This window comes from Nasonia vitripennis (genome assembly GCF_009193385.2).
Source record: "Nasonia vitripennis strain AsymCx chromosome 2 unlocalized genomic scaffold, Nvit_psr_1.1 chr2_random0002, whole genome shotgun sequence".
Taxonomy (NCBI): domain Eukaryota; kingdom Metazoa; phylum Arthropoda; class Insecta; order Hymenoptera; family Pteromalidae; genus Nasonia; species Nasonia vitripennis.
Window position 1 is genome coordinate 1,457,659 of NW_022279608.1, and position 14,985 is coordinate 1,472,643.

Sequence of the window (14,985 nt, forward strand, 5' to 3'; positions counted from 1 at the left end):
AAAGAAAGCTTAGCTCCTAACAAATCATACGGTCATTATTTGAATGAAATTCAATCAGCCACAATGAGGAAGGGAGAAAACGTTCGGCAATTTTACGGACGTTTGAATGTATTGATAAATTCAGCTGTCACAGCCGTGAAAGAAGGATTGACAGAAGCACAAGCAGCTGTGGACCAAAGGCCGCACCTCGAGTTGCTAGCGCTGGAGTCCTTTGTTAATGGGTTACCGGACGGCTGGAGGACAGGTCTGGTGGACTCGGCTCCGCAAACCTTACAAGCAGCCTACAATTCAGCCCTCAATTATGAGAAAGCCAGGATAAAAATGACAGGTGACAATTACGTGTATCCCCGAGTACACTATGTTTATTGCAACCCTGATCAGAGACCGAGAGAAAGAGAAAATATTCCAGACTTTGTTCAACCAACGAACATCGCAGATAAAAATTATGAGGACGCAGTAGAAACTGTAACGAAGAGAGTAAATTTCCATGAGGCAACACACAGAAGAGACGAAATTGCTCACGCATACAACGCGAATGATACATACTTTCCAAAAACCGTGATTGAGAATGGGAGAATAAATGCTCCACCTCAATTGAGATACACGCCAGCACCCGAACCCACGGGTCCAATAAGTATATTGAAACGGCCACAAACCCAGTCGAGAAGCAGATCAGTGTCTCCAGCACGAGGATACCCTCCTGGGACTGTGGACCACGGACAGTATGGACATCCTTATCCACCGATGGGACCATACCCGTATATGCCTCCTCCGCCGTTTTACTATTACCCTCCGGGGAATACCCCTTTTGCTTTTCCATACAGTAATCCATATATGCAACATCCTATGCAAGGACAAATGCAAGGATATGGATACCAACAGCCATGGATATCAATGGAAGGCAAGGCGATGGAATTCAAGGGTGATAGGAACCGATCAGCGTCACCGTATCGGGGAGATAAAATTCATTTAAACTGGGAGGAAGCTCGTCGGAAGGATGCGGCGACGGGCTCATCGACACAGCAACAGCGTCCAGCGAGCCCGAGGCCAAATCAGACAGCAGAAGGCCAACACAGATTATACGACTCACGACGAGAGTCAAGAGAACTCCAACAGTAAAATTGGAAATCGAACAACTAACGGTACCAGAAGCTCTGTGCATCATAGATACCGGAGCTGAGGTAAATGTAGTTAAACATGACTCATTACGACCAGAAGTAGTCATAGAACATGATAACTTTATAAACATCATGGGAATAGCACCCAAAGGATTCGACACCTTAGGAACAGTAAAACTAACTGTTATGGGTAAGAAACACATCTTTCATGTGTTACCCTCAAGTATACCTTTACATGAGGACATTATATTAGGCAATCCATTTCTCTACGGAGAGAAAGTGAATATTCAGTTCGGGGATGAGGTCCTAATCACCGAAAGCCAACCAATAACACCAGTGCCTTTTGTACATAAGCATTTCCCCGAAAATCAGGAGGACGTGGACATAAAATATGGCCAAATAAATGTTGAAGGACAATCTTCGGAAGGTAAAGAGACGGCCGTAGAAGAGTACGAATTTCCGTATGAGTCCGAAGCCATCGATCCTAAAGTTCAGGACTTGCCGACCAGACCGTACAATCCAAACGGATTCAAATTGAAAGCTAATACAGTTTTCAAGCTACCAGCTAGAGCCAAGGTTCCCGTGAGAATACCCGCTACAGAAGATTCAGTACAAGGGCAGGCTTACTTAAGGCTGATCAAGACCGTCCCGGGAGTATACATTGGGGAAGCTGCAGTAATGAATGAAAAGGGTTACTGTTATGCAATGGCCATAAATACCAGAGAAGACCCAGTAGAAATCGAAATCTCGCCGCAACATCTTGAAGAATTCGATTTAAGTGAAGATGATGACTTCCTGGACTTTCCACTGGAAGGCGAAGCTCCGAAAAATTCGGAAGAAAGAATAAATTTTATTATGGAAAAGGTTAGAAAAACGTATCATAAGAGACACGAATTGAGACAGATACAACGAATAGTGAAGAAATATTCACATTTGTTTTATCTACCTGGAGATCCAGCACCTAGGACATCTTGTGTGAGACATAAGATCCGGACGACGGATGAGGAGCCAGTCCGAGTAAAATATAAAAGAGGACCAACAGGACAAGAAGAGGAGTTGTTCAGTCAGTTACAGAAACTCCTGGACGCTCGAGTCATCAGACGTTCAAACAGTCCATTTTGCAGTCCGTGTAGAATTGTTCCAAAGAAACCAGGACCGGACGGTAAAAGGAAATACAGGTTAGTGATTGATTATCGCAAATTGAATGCAAAAACAATAAAAGATGCGTACCCATTGCCTAACATCGTAGAGATTCTGGAGCAGATAGGAAGCGCAAAGTACTTTTCGGTTTTCGATTTAGCTATGGGCTTCCATCAGATAGAACTAGAACCGGAGGATATTCAAAAAACTGCCTTTAACACCAAGTATGGTCATTTCGAGTATGTGTGTATGCCATTCGGATTGGCTAATGCGCCCCCAACATTCCAGCGTTTAATGGACTGCGTTTTATCGGGCTTACAAGGAGTAGAAATGTACGTTTTTCTAGATGATATAGTGATTTATGCAAATACCTTAGAAGAGCATGAGGAGAAAATTTATAAAGTGTTTGACCGGTTGTCCGATGCAGGGTTACGCTTGCAAATAGATAAATGTCAATTTTTAACTCCAGAAATAATATATTTAGGCCACATAATTGATTGCTATGGAGTAAGGCCAGATCCAAGTAAAATTTCGGCAGTTAAAAACTTCCCGAAACCGACAAACCAAACGGAGGTCCGTCAATTCCTTGGACTAGCAGGATACTACCGACGTTTTATTAAAAATTTTGCAGACAAAGCCCGACCTCTTAATTCACTTTTACAGAAGAACAAGAAGTGGGAGTGGGCTTCTGACCAAGACTCGAGTTTCGAAGTATTGAAACAGGCCCTATGTGAGGCGCCTGTTTTAGTATCAGTGGACGTCGAAAAGCCTTTTATATTGACTACTGACGCCAGTGATGGAGCCATAGGAGCAGTCCTTAGCCAAGGTGAACCAGGAGAAGACCACCCTGTAGCCTACATGTCCCGTTCTCTTAATAAAGCAGAGAAAAACTATTCAACAACCGAAAAAGAATGCCTGGCTATGGTGGAAGCTGTAGACTATTTTAGACATTACCTGTATGGCCGGCATTTTACTGTGTTCGGAGATCATGAACCCCTGACCTGGATGGACTCCCTTAAAGACCCAGTTAGTCGGCTCAATAGATGGAGAATGCGCTTGCGAAATTACTACTACACTTTTAAGTACAAACCTGGACGATTAAACATTAATGCGGACGCGTTGTCTAGAAATCCCGTTGATAAGCACGATCAAGAAAATTTAGGCAATGAAGGTAAAAATGAAGATAGTAAAAACCAGGGGGAGGAGGCGCGAGTAATGCCGATTAGGCCGAGACCAACAAAGACATCGTTAGTTAGACAAAATCGTAGCAAAAATAAGTCGGAGGAAACAAAAGAAACGAGCAAAAAGAAGACTGGACAGAAAACCAGTTCGAGGAAAGATGCGCCACCAATTCCAGCCGGAATGGAAGGTGGACAGGCTGATTTGGATGGAAGCACAATTGCAAAAAGGTTAAGACAGAGAAGAGCGGACACCGCAAAGACGGTGGCCTTCTCGGAGCCAGAGGTGACTGAATTCTCGTCCGCTAGTGAAGAGCAGTCCACGGACGTCACACTAACGGAGGACCACAGTAACGAAACATCAGACGCACCCCCTATACCGTTAAGGAATAGGTCGATTCTTCCAAGTTTAGTAGAAAATGAATTAAGGTCTGAAAGCGACATGAATTCGGAAGAAATTTCAAATTCAGGTAAAAGCTTGGGAGAAAGTGAAGTTGAGGAGGTTTTGCGAGATAAGCCGGTAAGAAAAAAAACGTCCGTTCCACAAGTCCAAACAAAAACTACGAAAAGCATCCTAAAAACACCTATGAAGGACTCATCGTCATCTAGTAGCGAGGGTGAATTAATGAAACCGCAGTTACACTCAACCATGAGAAGGTCTGTACCGGGACAAGTACATAATGAACAAGAGTTGGACGAGCTGTCTTGTATCGAGAATGCAAGAGGGGCCCTAGAGATGAGCGCAGAGGATCTGGGTTCGATAGAGGAGAGAGTCCAAGAAACAACTTTTAACCAGAAGTCCTCACTTTGTTGGGACAACTATATGGAACAACACCCAGAAACGGTAGTGCAGGACAGCTCAGCTGGAGAAGATCTTACAGATGAAGAGTGGAATATCGAGAATGCGTCTAGCTTAGTGCCAGAACGGAAGGCTAAGTCCCTTTCACCGTCACCGTCAAACCCAGCGGATGGATTTCCAGAAGACTTGGTTAAACTCAATAAAAATCATTCAATACCAAGCGGCGCAGTAAGGGAATGGATGCTTGAGTATGCACACAAGTATGCAAGTCCAATTCGTGCTAAGTCCCCTCTAAAAGTAACTAATGCCTGCTCCACGGCTTGGCATGGAGAAATGACGGAAGTACCTTCATGGAAGAATCTATCAACAATAGAGCAGGAGGACAGTGAAGAAGAATCCGAGGAGGAAAAATTCGTTCACCAGAACCAGCCGAATAAACTAACAGAAGACGACGAGAAACTAAGACAACCTGATATTACGGAAAATCTAAAATCCACGGAAGACGGAGGACGTCCCACGCTTGTGTCGAACATTGGGTCAACCACGATCGACACCGATAAACAATTTCCAGCCACAGCACCGTTGCTCAATATAGGGGAACCAATTGTTGACGGTACTATTTTGAGATTATTAAGCACGAGAGAGTGTGTGACGTATTTAAAGGACAACATAGTTCACTTTGTGCCTAAAGACCTAAATCTGTCCACAAGCACTAATAGACTGCTTACCGATATAGAGGCCATTTATCGAGACGATCTGATGAAGGCTAAGGCCGACGTGGGAGACGTTATAATAACAATCAATCGTAAGAGATATGTATTTAGCCTTGTAGTAACTGAAAAAGTTGGAGACGAAGTTAAACCTAGTAATTTGCTAAAGTGCTTGAACACACTAAAAGCACTTATAACTGAAAAGAAACTACGATCGTTTAGGATAGCTAGAACAGGCGAACTCACGGATAAACTTCCTAGAAGAGTTTTAGTGCAAACATTCAAAGATTCCTTTAAAAATGTTAAAATAGCAATAACATTCTGCTACGGAACGTGCAAAGTGTTGGCTCCAGAGTACCGGTTAACCGTGCTACAGGACTATCACAACAGTCTGTTTGGAGGACATAGAGGGATGGGCAAGACGTACAGACGTATACGAGAAAGGTATCAGTGGAAGGGAATGAAGGAGGACGTACAGGAATTTGTCCGTAAATGTGAAATATGTCAAGAACAAAAATTGGTTCGGATAAAAACCAGGGAACCTATGGTTATTACTGATACGCCTTCGGAAGTTTTTCATAAAGTAGCTATCGACACGGTGGGACCGCTGTGTAAAACAACCGAAGGAAATATGCATATCCTCACTATGCAATGTCAGTTTTCTAAATTCTGTATTGCTGTACCCATCCCAAATATAAAAGCCATCACCATTGCAGATGCTTTAACGAGATACTTGTTTGCCCAACATGGAGTACCTCGCATAATATTAAGTGACAGAGGTAAAAGCTTCCAAAACAAATTACTATTAGAGTTGTCCGAAATTTATCAGTTTAAGCTAAATACTACAACCGCATACCATCCGCAGTCGAACGGATCGTTAGAGAGGAGTCACGCTGTCCTAGCGGATTTCTTAAGGAATAAAGCATCTAGCAAACAGGATTGGGACAAGGTTATTCCTTTCGCCATGCACGAGTATAATACATCAATACATGCTTCAACCGGCTTCACACCGTTTGAGCTAGTGTATGGGCGTCCAGCGAGAGCACCACACCGATTGCCGGATGAGTTCGAGCTTGAAACTTACAATGATTACGTACAAGAACTAACAGAATGTTTAAAAGAAATGCAAAGAATAGCAAGGAGCAATCTAGTAGATTCAAAAATTAAAAACAAAAAGTATTACGACAAAAAGGCTAGACCTCTGAAAATAGAGGTCGGCGATGAAGTCAGAGTATTAAAAGAACCAAGATATGGGAAATTAGATAAATATTATAATGGAGAATTCATAGTGAAAGAAATTAGAGAAAACAACAACGTGATAGTAGAATCATCAAATGGAAAACTAATTGTTAAACATAAGGATAAATTAGAAAAATTTTATAGATAAAGCAGTTAATAACAATCAAAAATTCATCTTTTCAGTGTGCCATTAAAAATGTGGAGGACACTGTTTCTGACGCTGTTCTGGTTGACAATAAGCTTATAAACAATGATTTGCAACTTTCGTTTTTGAACACATTTTGAACCCCTATAGCGCGGTAAAGTACTAAAAATCAAAAATTTTTAATAGTTTACGAGTTGTAAACAATTGTTGATAAATTGTTAATTATGCATAATATTGACCAATACAATAATTATCGATATTGATAGAGACAATAGGTAATAATAAAATATACTAGATTTAATATTCATCAAGTTAAATTTACAACTGTACGCACCTGCACGTGACTAGTATAAGCACACATATATATACATACACAGGAAAATAAATACATATAAAACAAGGGTCGATAAACCAGGACGTGCTGCCATCTCAAGATTTGAGAAATAAAAAGAAAAGTTCAGCACTATGATACTGGCAAACCATCGCGAGGTCACATCGATAGTGCATCGAACTTCAAAATGCAGCGCTCAGCAAAAATGATAGACTCAGCAGAAATGCACTCGCGGTTCATCGCGTATGCCACGAGGAACAGTGTGAAATTGTACACAGCCACGACAAGTGTTAGAAAAATGGAAACAGTCCAAGTCGCAGAAAAAGTGTTACTTGGAGCCCTTGAACAGCTAAAAAGGGCTCAATTATTTGTGGAAAGAGCAGAAGAACGATATTGGAAGGAGTGGGCGCATTCTAAATTAAACCATAAAAGTGTGTTAAGTGAAAGTGAAATAGTAAAAGGACGAGTGTTGCAAGACGGATTAGCGAGACCGCCGAGTCCGCGCGCACATGCACCATCGGATGCGCGCGCGGAGGGGGACGAGTCGCGGGAGAGCGACAGTCCGCCGAATCCGCCGAGCCATCCGAGTCCGCGCGCACACACAACAGCGGAGGAGCGCGCGGAGGGGGACAGTCCGCCGAGTCCGCCGAGTCCGCTGAGTCCGCCGAGCCTGCCGAGTCCGCTGAGTCCGCCGAGCCCGCCGCGTCCGCGCGCTCATGTGTACGCAGCAGAGCCGGCGGAGGGGGACGAGTCGCGAGAGACGGCGAGTCCGTTAAGCCCGCCGAGTCCGCGCGTACAAGTGCGACCATTAGACGTCACGGAGTGGGACAATAACGCAAGTCCGCGCGCACGCACACTTACTGCTGTGAGCGCGGAAGGAAACGAGTCGCGAGAAACCGTGAATCAGCTGTGTCCCCCAAGCTTGACCATTAATTCAGAACAGCCAGCAAAGAAGAGAAACAAACATAGTGTGCTACAATATCAGACCCGGGAAGAAGAGCCTAAATTAAAGAAGGCAAAAATTGAAAACCGCTACATATTAGTCCCCAATCAGCAACAGTTATTCATATCAACCGACGTTTTAATTTACTGGATAACCTGGTTCTGGAAAAGTCCAGCGAATAGGGGAATTGAGGAAGGACAACCGAAAACAAAAATTAATAAAACAAAATCGCAAAAGAAAGATAAGAAAGGAAAAGCTAAGAAAACGCATAATAATACTGAAACAGAAGAAGAAAAAGAAAGAAAAAGAGAGAAAGATAGAATAAGGAAGCGAGAGCAGAGAAGAAAACTAAAGGAAGAAGCCCAAAACTCCAGACCAAGAGTCCCTCTACAAAGACTAAAAATTACTACTAAACATCCATCATCTCCGCAGCCACCACTATTCACAAGCTGTACGGGTTGCAGAGAGGACTGCTGGTACCAGGGAATTGAACATCACACCACAAACTGGATACTCTGCGTCGTTTGTCGTACTAACTGGGCGAACGGTGAGTGCGTTCATAGAATTCCGTATGAGTGTAGGATTTGTAAGTTAAAAAGAAGATCTTAATAATTCATATACAGAAAACTTTTGTCATAAAGCCATATCTTAGATCTATCACACTACATGTAGACTTTATTTTCGTAAGTTATATTCATTCTCTACTAGCGAAACATAGTTTTAAAATTATTGTATAAAATAAATTGTACTCACCAAATTGTCCGGAATGATAAACATGGGACACTTTTTTTTTTATTTTTTTTGCGCCGGCTCCATTGCCGTGGGCGGCAATATTCTGGGGGGGGAGGTGTAATGTCCCACGTTTATATACCTATAGTACGAATGCGTATAACGCCTAATAGACGGCATCCACATACACACAAACCAACGAGAGCTGTACCGATTGCGACAATACACTACCGAGCGCAGAAAATCGGAGCGAGTGCTCTGACCTTCGCGTCAGCACTCCTCGCGCGCGAAACACGATTGCAAGACATACGCGACGATCCTGTGTGGCCGGTGCTGATTGGGCGACCGCGATCTTCTTCATCTAAATTACAAAACTGCTTGCATCGACACCGAGGCTTTAAAAACCCTGGAGCCGATCCACGCAGCACCTTTTTGCGTAGTTACTTGCTCACTATCGGTTGTAGTTGATTCTAAGGAGAAGCGGCGGTGTTTGATTGTGTTAGTGCTTGGAGCGTGCTAAATCCGTCCAACACCTTGGGAGCGTGCTAAATCCGTCCCTCGGCATAACAATCACCGGAAAGCCCTTTGAATCCAGACTCACACCGTAGAGAGAAGTACAAGCTAAGGTCCGTCGAGTGGAATCTCCGGCGTTAGCAGTGCAGTTGATCAACATATTTTATTGCCACGAGTAATCGTGTAGAGTAACTCAATCAGTATTGGCCACGTACGGATCGTAGAAAAATCCTGCGTACCTACTAAGATTATAATTGTAAGTCTTTACACTACATATTTTAAATACGATACTATCAACGAAACTATTAGATAAATGTCGAACATCAAACGTCTGTGAAGTGCTCTGGGTCAATTAAAAATAAATCAATAACAAATAATACAAAATACAAATTCAGCGAGTAATAAATTAATTGAAACCACCATAAATCATATCCTCAAATAGAAAGTCAATAGCTCCTACTAAATCATCATCGAAATCACAAAGGTAAGAGAGATAGCACTACGATAGAGAACTCGGATACATCGAAGTCCGAACGAAACCATCAAGAGCAGACAATACACCGTCCACGCACAAGAGTGTCCGCGCACAAGTAAGTCCGCGCCGGTCCCATCTCCAGACAACAACAGTGCATTAGAGAGTCCGCGCCGTACTGTCCGCGCACGCGTCCACTCGTGCTTAAAGACAGACAAATTATACACCCAGACATTCAGTATTATTCATTCAACCCTAGTACTCCCTAGTAACAATAAAGCTCCCGAGCTTATGCTAGTTTCCGCGAACTAAATAATTATTTGTGAACTCGCGCAGCCCGCATTTATACCAAATACGGTCTTTACAGATGTATTATAAAAATCACACCTGTCAATACTTCTTTATAAATAAAAAACCATATAATTATTATGCCGATGGAAGTAGCTGTGACTCCGATTTACAAGAATAGCACCTACTGCCACGAATCGGGGCATCACATAAACTTGAAGAGTAGCAGGTATACCGAAGGATTCTCAGTGTACGGAAGGAAGCGTCATAAGTCGCGCCAGCCGATATTCTTTAATCTTTTTTTCACACCCATACTGCGCCATAAGATGTTTCACAACAAAACTTCTATTCAATTATCTCGATCTCGATCTCAAATTAAATCTTAAATATCTCGAATCAAACGAGTTATATTTTTGTTGGTTCGCACTAATATAACCAAAATATTGATTCAGAGTCGACACTGACACGGACACATACTTGGACTACGTACACGGAGCAGTTACGGAACCGACACGAAAATGGACATGAAACCGACACGGAAATGGACACGGGTACGACACGGAAATAGACATACGACAATAACAAACACGAAAACGAAAATGGAAATGGACACGAAGCAAACACGCAAGTGACACAAACACGGAAACGAAGAAAATAGGCAACCAACACGAACACGGAAACAGCAACGGAAACGTAGCAGTTATGGAACCGACGGGGACACGGCAACGGAAACGGAAAGATAAAAGACAACGAAAATTCCACGGATTTTACACAAATTTCCCATGGATTTTATACGGATCAAGTGCGCATAGACACTATCGACCGAGAACTTGAACCCACGCCCTGCACAAAGCCGAATAATTACAGTCGTGCGTTCGTCGTACGTTGAAATTATTATAATTAATCAGTATATGCCAAAACGCTGATGATTTTGTATCTTGCATCCAAGAATTACTAATTGATTTATTGATACTTTCATGAAATATATTTCTTACTTATAAAAAAACCGCTGCCAATTCTTTAGCACGTAGCTTCCTTTAACATTATGTATCGCTTTGATATCTGAATTATTTTTACTTCAAATATAATTCCATAAAGTATTTGTACTTTTTTGTTTGATAGATAAAATTATTTCGAATCAATTATATATACATAATCAATTATAATTCTCTCTCTCTCTCACTCTTTCTCGCATAGCTATAATTGTTTGACTAAGCTCCAAGAGATATCACCCTCCCTTTTTGTTAGGTGGAAACTTGAAGAGTTTCCCCTTTTTATGCGAGTTTGCCTATTTGACACGCTCTACAGGTGTCCAGGGAGGAATCTGGTCTGGATCCGTATCCCTGCCTGCAAATGTGCTTTCTTTGCTTTTGGTAGTGGTCCAAATTAATACTTATAAATCTTACCTTGCGATTTTTTACTTGAACGACTCACTGAATGGAAAACTCTTCCTTCTAGAGTTTTTCTCCCTTTGATATTTTGGAATTTTGGGAATGAGTGACTTGGATGAATATATATTGACAAAATGTATGGTCCAATTCTATGTATATTTCCTTTTGAACAAACTCTTTACAATTCTACACGAAATTCTCAATTGAAATCTAATGATGAACACTATTGTATCTAATGACTAATCGATCTTGATCTGTGAATTGAATCTGAATAAAATTCTATAGGTCCGCGCTCGGAAGAGGTTCCGGACCTGCAGTCGCCAGCTTACTTCCTTTTAGCCGCGTTACAGTGTCGGCGCTTGTTGCACTCATTAGGCCTTACGGGGTCTGGCAACTAGTTGCGCGCCAAAACTGCAACGTAGCTCTGCACGTGCGCCTCTAGCCGTTGGCGGGGAAGTTGTTTAGGTCAGCGAGATTCTTATCCACGTGATACTTTTGTGGCCTTGAGTCTCGCTGTATCTTTATACGTGTAGAACTTTTCAAATGTGAATCCAGAAAGTTGTCACGTAACACTTTTTTACCTGACACCTTATTTACCAATCTGTATATTTAAACGCACATGCGTAACTGAAAATCTTGTGTCAAACGTATTGGTAAAACAAAAACAGAAAAAAACGAGCCTAAGTATACATAAATTTTACTAAATAGAAGCTAAGATATATGCGATTCAGTTTTTAATTATTCAAAGTATACAGGGTGAGAAAAAAATTTGAAACTTAATATCTTTGAAACTAACTAGTATCATAAACAACCGAAAAAAAGAGATAAAGGTGCTATATAATGCTAACTAAATTCAAAATTTTGAATTGATTATTGCCTTTATACTCCAGTTATCGCGTCAATTAGAAAAAACGACTCACAGTATACAAGGTGAGACAACAAAATTTGGAAGCTTAATATCTTTGAAACTAATTGGTTTTATAAACAGCCCAAAGAAAAGGATAGATGTGCTATACATATAATGCTTACTAAATCCAAAATTTGATCTTGATTATTGCCTTTTTACTCCAGTTATCGCGTCACGTACAAAAAGGACTTTTTTCAGTTTTTGATGTTTCTCTCAGGATCTGCCCCATGAAATAACTCAAAATTAAAGTGGAGGTACATATCAAGCAATTCACTTATATCAACTTTTCCAATAACTTTATTTATTAATTTATTAATTAATTTATTTATTTTTTTGGTAGGAGCCTGTGAATCCTTGTAACGGACTGACTGGTGTTCCCTTGCGAGAACCACCCCTACCCACTAAACACATATCTCCCTGTACGCCCGACACCAGCCCGGTACGGTTTATCACATTACTTCGAACTGGGCCGCTGTCCTTTGCACATTCATTCCTTACTTCCAGTCATTCATAGCTACGTTTATATTCTTCCACTCTCGCTCTCGCTTAATTATCCAAACTTCCATCCTCCTTCTTACCTCGCAAGATACTACCAACGTATGACGCAATGCTTCTCCACGCGTCTTTGCTGGTTATCATCAGTTTCGTTACGTTGTCTGGCGTGATCGTCGTGCCTAGTAATGTCTCAAGTCTCTGTCGCTGCTCGATCCAACGGCTGCACCCGAAAAATATGTGCTCCGCGTCGTTCCAAGCCTGTCCGCAGTACGTACATTCCGGTGTGGTCACTCTGTTCATTCTGTATAGGTACTTTCGAAAGTACCCGTATCCCGACAGTAGTTGGGTGAGGTAATAGTCCACCTCGTCGTGGTTCCTGTCTTTCCAAGGTCCGACCTCCGGTATCAATCTGTGCGTCCACCGACCTTGTCCGTTTGTCGTCCATCTCGTCTGCCATTCTTCCATCGTCCTCGTCCGTTCTTCTGTCGCAGCGTCTGCCCCAATAACTTTATTAGAAAAAACTGAAATCTCAGAACTATTATTACTAACTTTTTATTTAATCTACTATCGTTGTAATAGCAGTTATATTTCCTATTGGATCCTATCAATTCATATATACTATGATTAACTTGTTCGCAAGTTTAAGTGCTTATTACAACAGATGGTTTGATACTTAGACTCTCAAATAAAATTTTAACTTTATCGAAATTAGCATGCATATTTTTAACATTTAGGTGCATAATTAAAACATTTTTATTACTCATCAATTTGTTAAAATTATCAATACTATTACAAGTTCTCTCTTTCTGAATTAAATCCTCGCTTATAGTGTCTACATATTCGAAATTAGCCATTTTATCTATTTAAATTTTTACCGCTTCTCAGTCTTGAATCTTTCGGGTTTGATTGAATTTGCGTAGAGAACGGCTGTTGTCACGTTGCAGAATTCCGTCGACCTTGTTGTTGAGTTGTTCCAGCTTTCCACTATAACCATATCTACTACATTTGAAACATGGTCTTATACTTAAATGGTCGTAGACTTTGCAGCTTTGGTATCCTACGAAGATTTTGCTGTTATTCTCCTTGATGAACTTGTATACCTCAGAAGGAACCTGCATTAATACTGTCGTTGTATCACTACGTTTGCTTTGGTACATATGTAGGGCTAAGCCTTTATGAAACTGCTGAAGTTCCTTAAGTTTATATCACTCTCTATCTCAGCTTGACTCCAATTCAAATAGTTGTCAAAAACAACTATTTTAATTTTACGATTTATAAGTTATTCTTTTCTAACCTCACAAACTCCTTCTAGGTTTTCCTTTAATACAGCTTCGGTTAGTTAAACACTATCACTATTTACACAGTTAATGACTAGTTCTTCTTTTTTGTTATGATTTATATTTTTAGTTTGTATCTTTTTTTCTCGCGTTAAACACTCTTTAACCTTCTTTTTCATATCTATAGTCTCATGGCCCATGTTATTTACTGTTATTTTTGGCACTTATTTACGGAGCGGTTTTGGCTGGTTTATCACCTCAGCATAGGATACTTTAGGTAATACACTATCATACTGTTTAGTTACAAGTTTTTCCTTTAATAAATTATTTTTTTCTCCCAGTTCTACGACTAGTTGCTTCAATAGTAAATTTTCAGCTTTCAGTATGTTGTACTTCTCATTAAAATCACAATCCTGTAGATCTTGCGCTTAACTAGTTACTTCCTTTAAGAGTTCTTCCCTTACTTCTTCGGATTTCTTTAACTTTATTTGCGCAATTAAAAGTTTTGCTGACTCACTTATGCCGTCGTCCTCAATTTTCGAGGTTATGTCCTTGTAGCTATGTTCTGGGCAAACCATTAAGTTGTTACTTACTTTCCAATAATTTTTTTCTTTCTGTGCTAAGCAGCTCGGATGGCAACCGCACACCCGCCATGTTGGCTATAATTCTATAAAATGTTGAAACGGACTTTTTTCCCACTATGTACTAGTAAAAACAAAGAAAATAATACTTGGTGGGTTAAAATCCATTGAGTGGAAGCTGAGGTACAGGCGTATACGAATGAACACACATACATACATCCTCACAAACATTTTTCAAAAACACCATTTGTCGACCAAAAATGCATTAAAACACTTCCCACATGTTTTCACATTGAAACAGTCACGACTCTTCTCGCTCTTGTGCGCGTATATGATTTTAGTTTTTAGAGACGAGCAGTAATCATTTACTGATCTGCGTCGTAATTATGACGACAGATCATAAATAGAAATTTGATTCTATGTTATATTATATTGTTATAATAAGAGAGGTCCGGGATACCAGGTAATGGAAGAATATTACAATCATAAAAGTTTTGTTATTTCGTTTCAATAACCAAAATAAATATATTTTGTAAATAGTATTTTTAGATAGAATATTGCGTAAATTGCAGATATTCTTTGTAACAGAGAGATTTATGTCTTCGCTTTGATTTTACAGTATTTTTGTAAGACAATACGCTTAATTTTTGCGTTATTGACTCTAGATCACAATTGTATAAGTGTAGTAGATATTTGAAATTATTCTCAACTGATACGCGTTAGTTGCGT

At 40.6% G+C, this 14,985-nt stretch overlaps 2 protein-coding genes across 17 annotated transcripts in view; both read left to right on the forward strand.

Annotated features, from left to right (window-relative positions):
- The window catches only part of LOC100680429 (protein unc-79 homolog), a 2,400,004-nt gene that overhangs the window by 784,289 nt on the left and 1,600,730 nt on the right, over nt 1–14,985 (forward strand). The window lies entirely within an intron of this gene.
- LOC116416254 lies at nt 1,218–7,894 on the forward strand. The gene is made up of 2 exons (XM_031923964.1): nt 1,218–2,296; nt 6,368–7,894. The coding sequence occupies exons 1-2, from the start codon at nt 1,251–1,253 to the stop codon at nt 6,429–6,431; spliced, it is 1,110 nt and encodes a 369-aa protein (XP_031779824.1). The 5' UTR covers nt 1,218–1,250; the 3' UTR covers nt 6,432–7,894.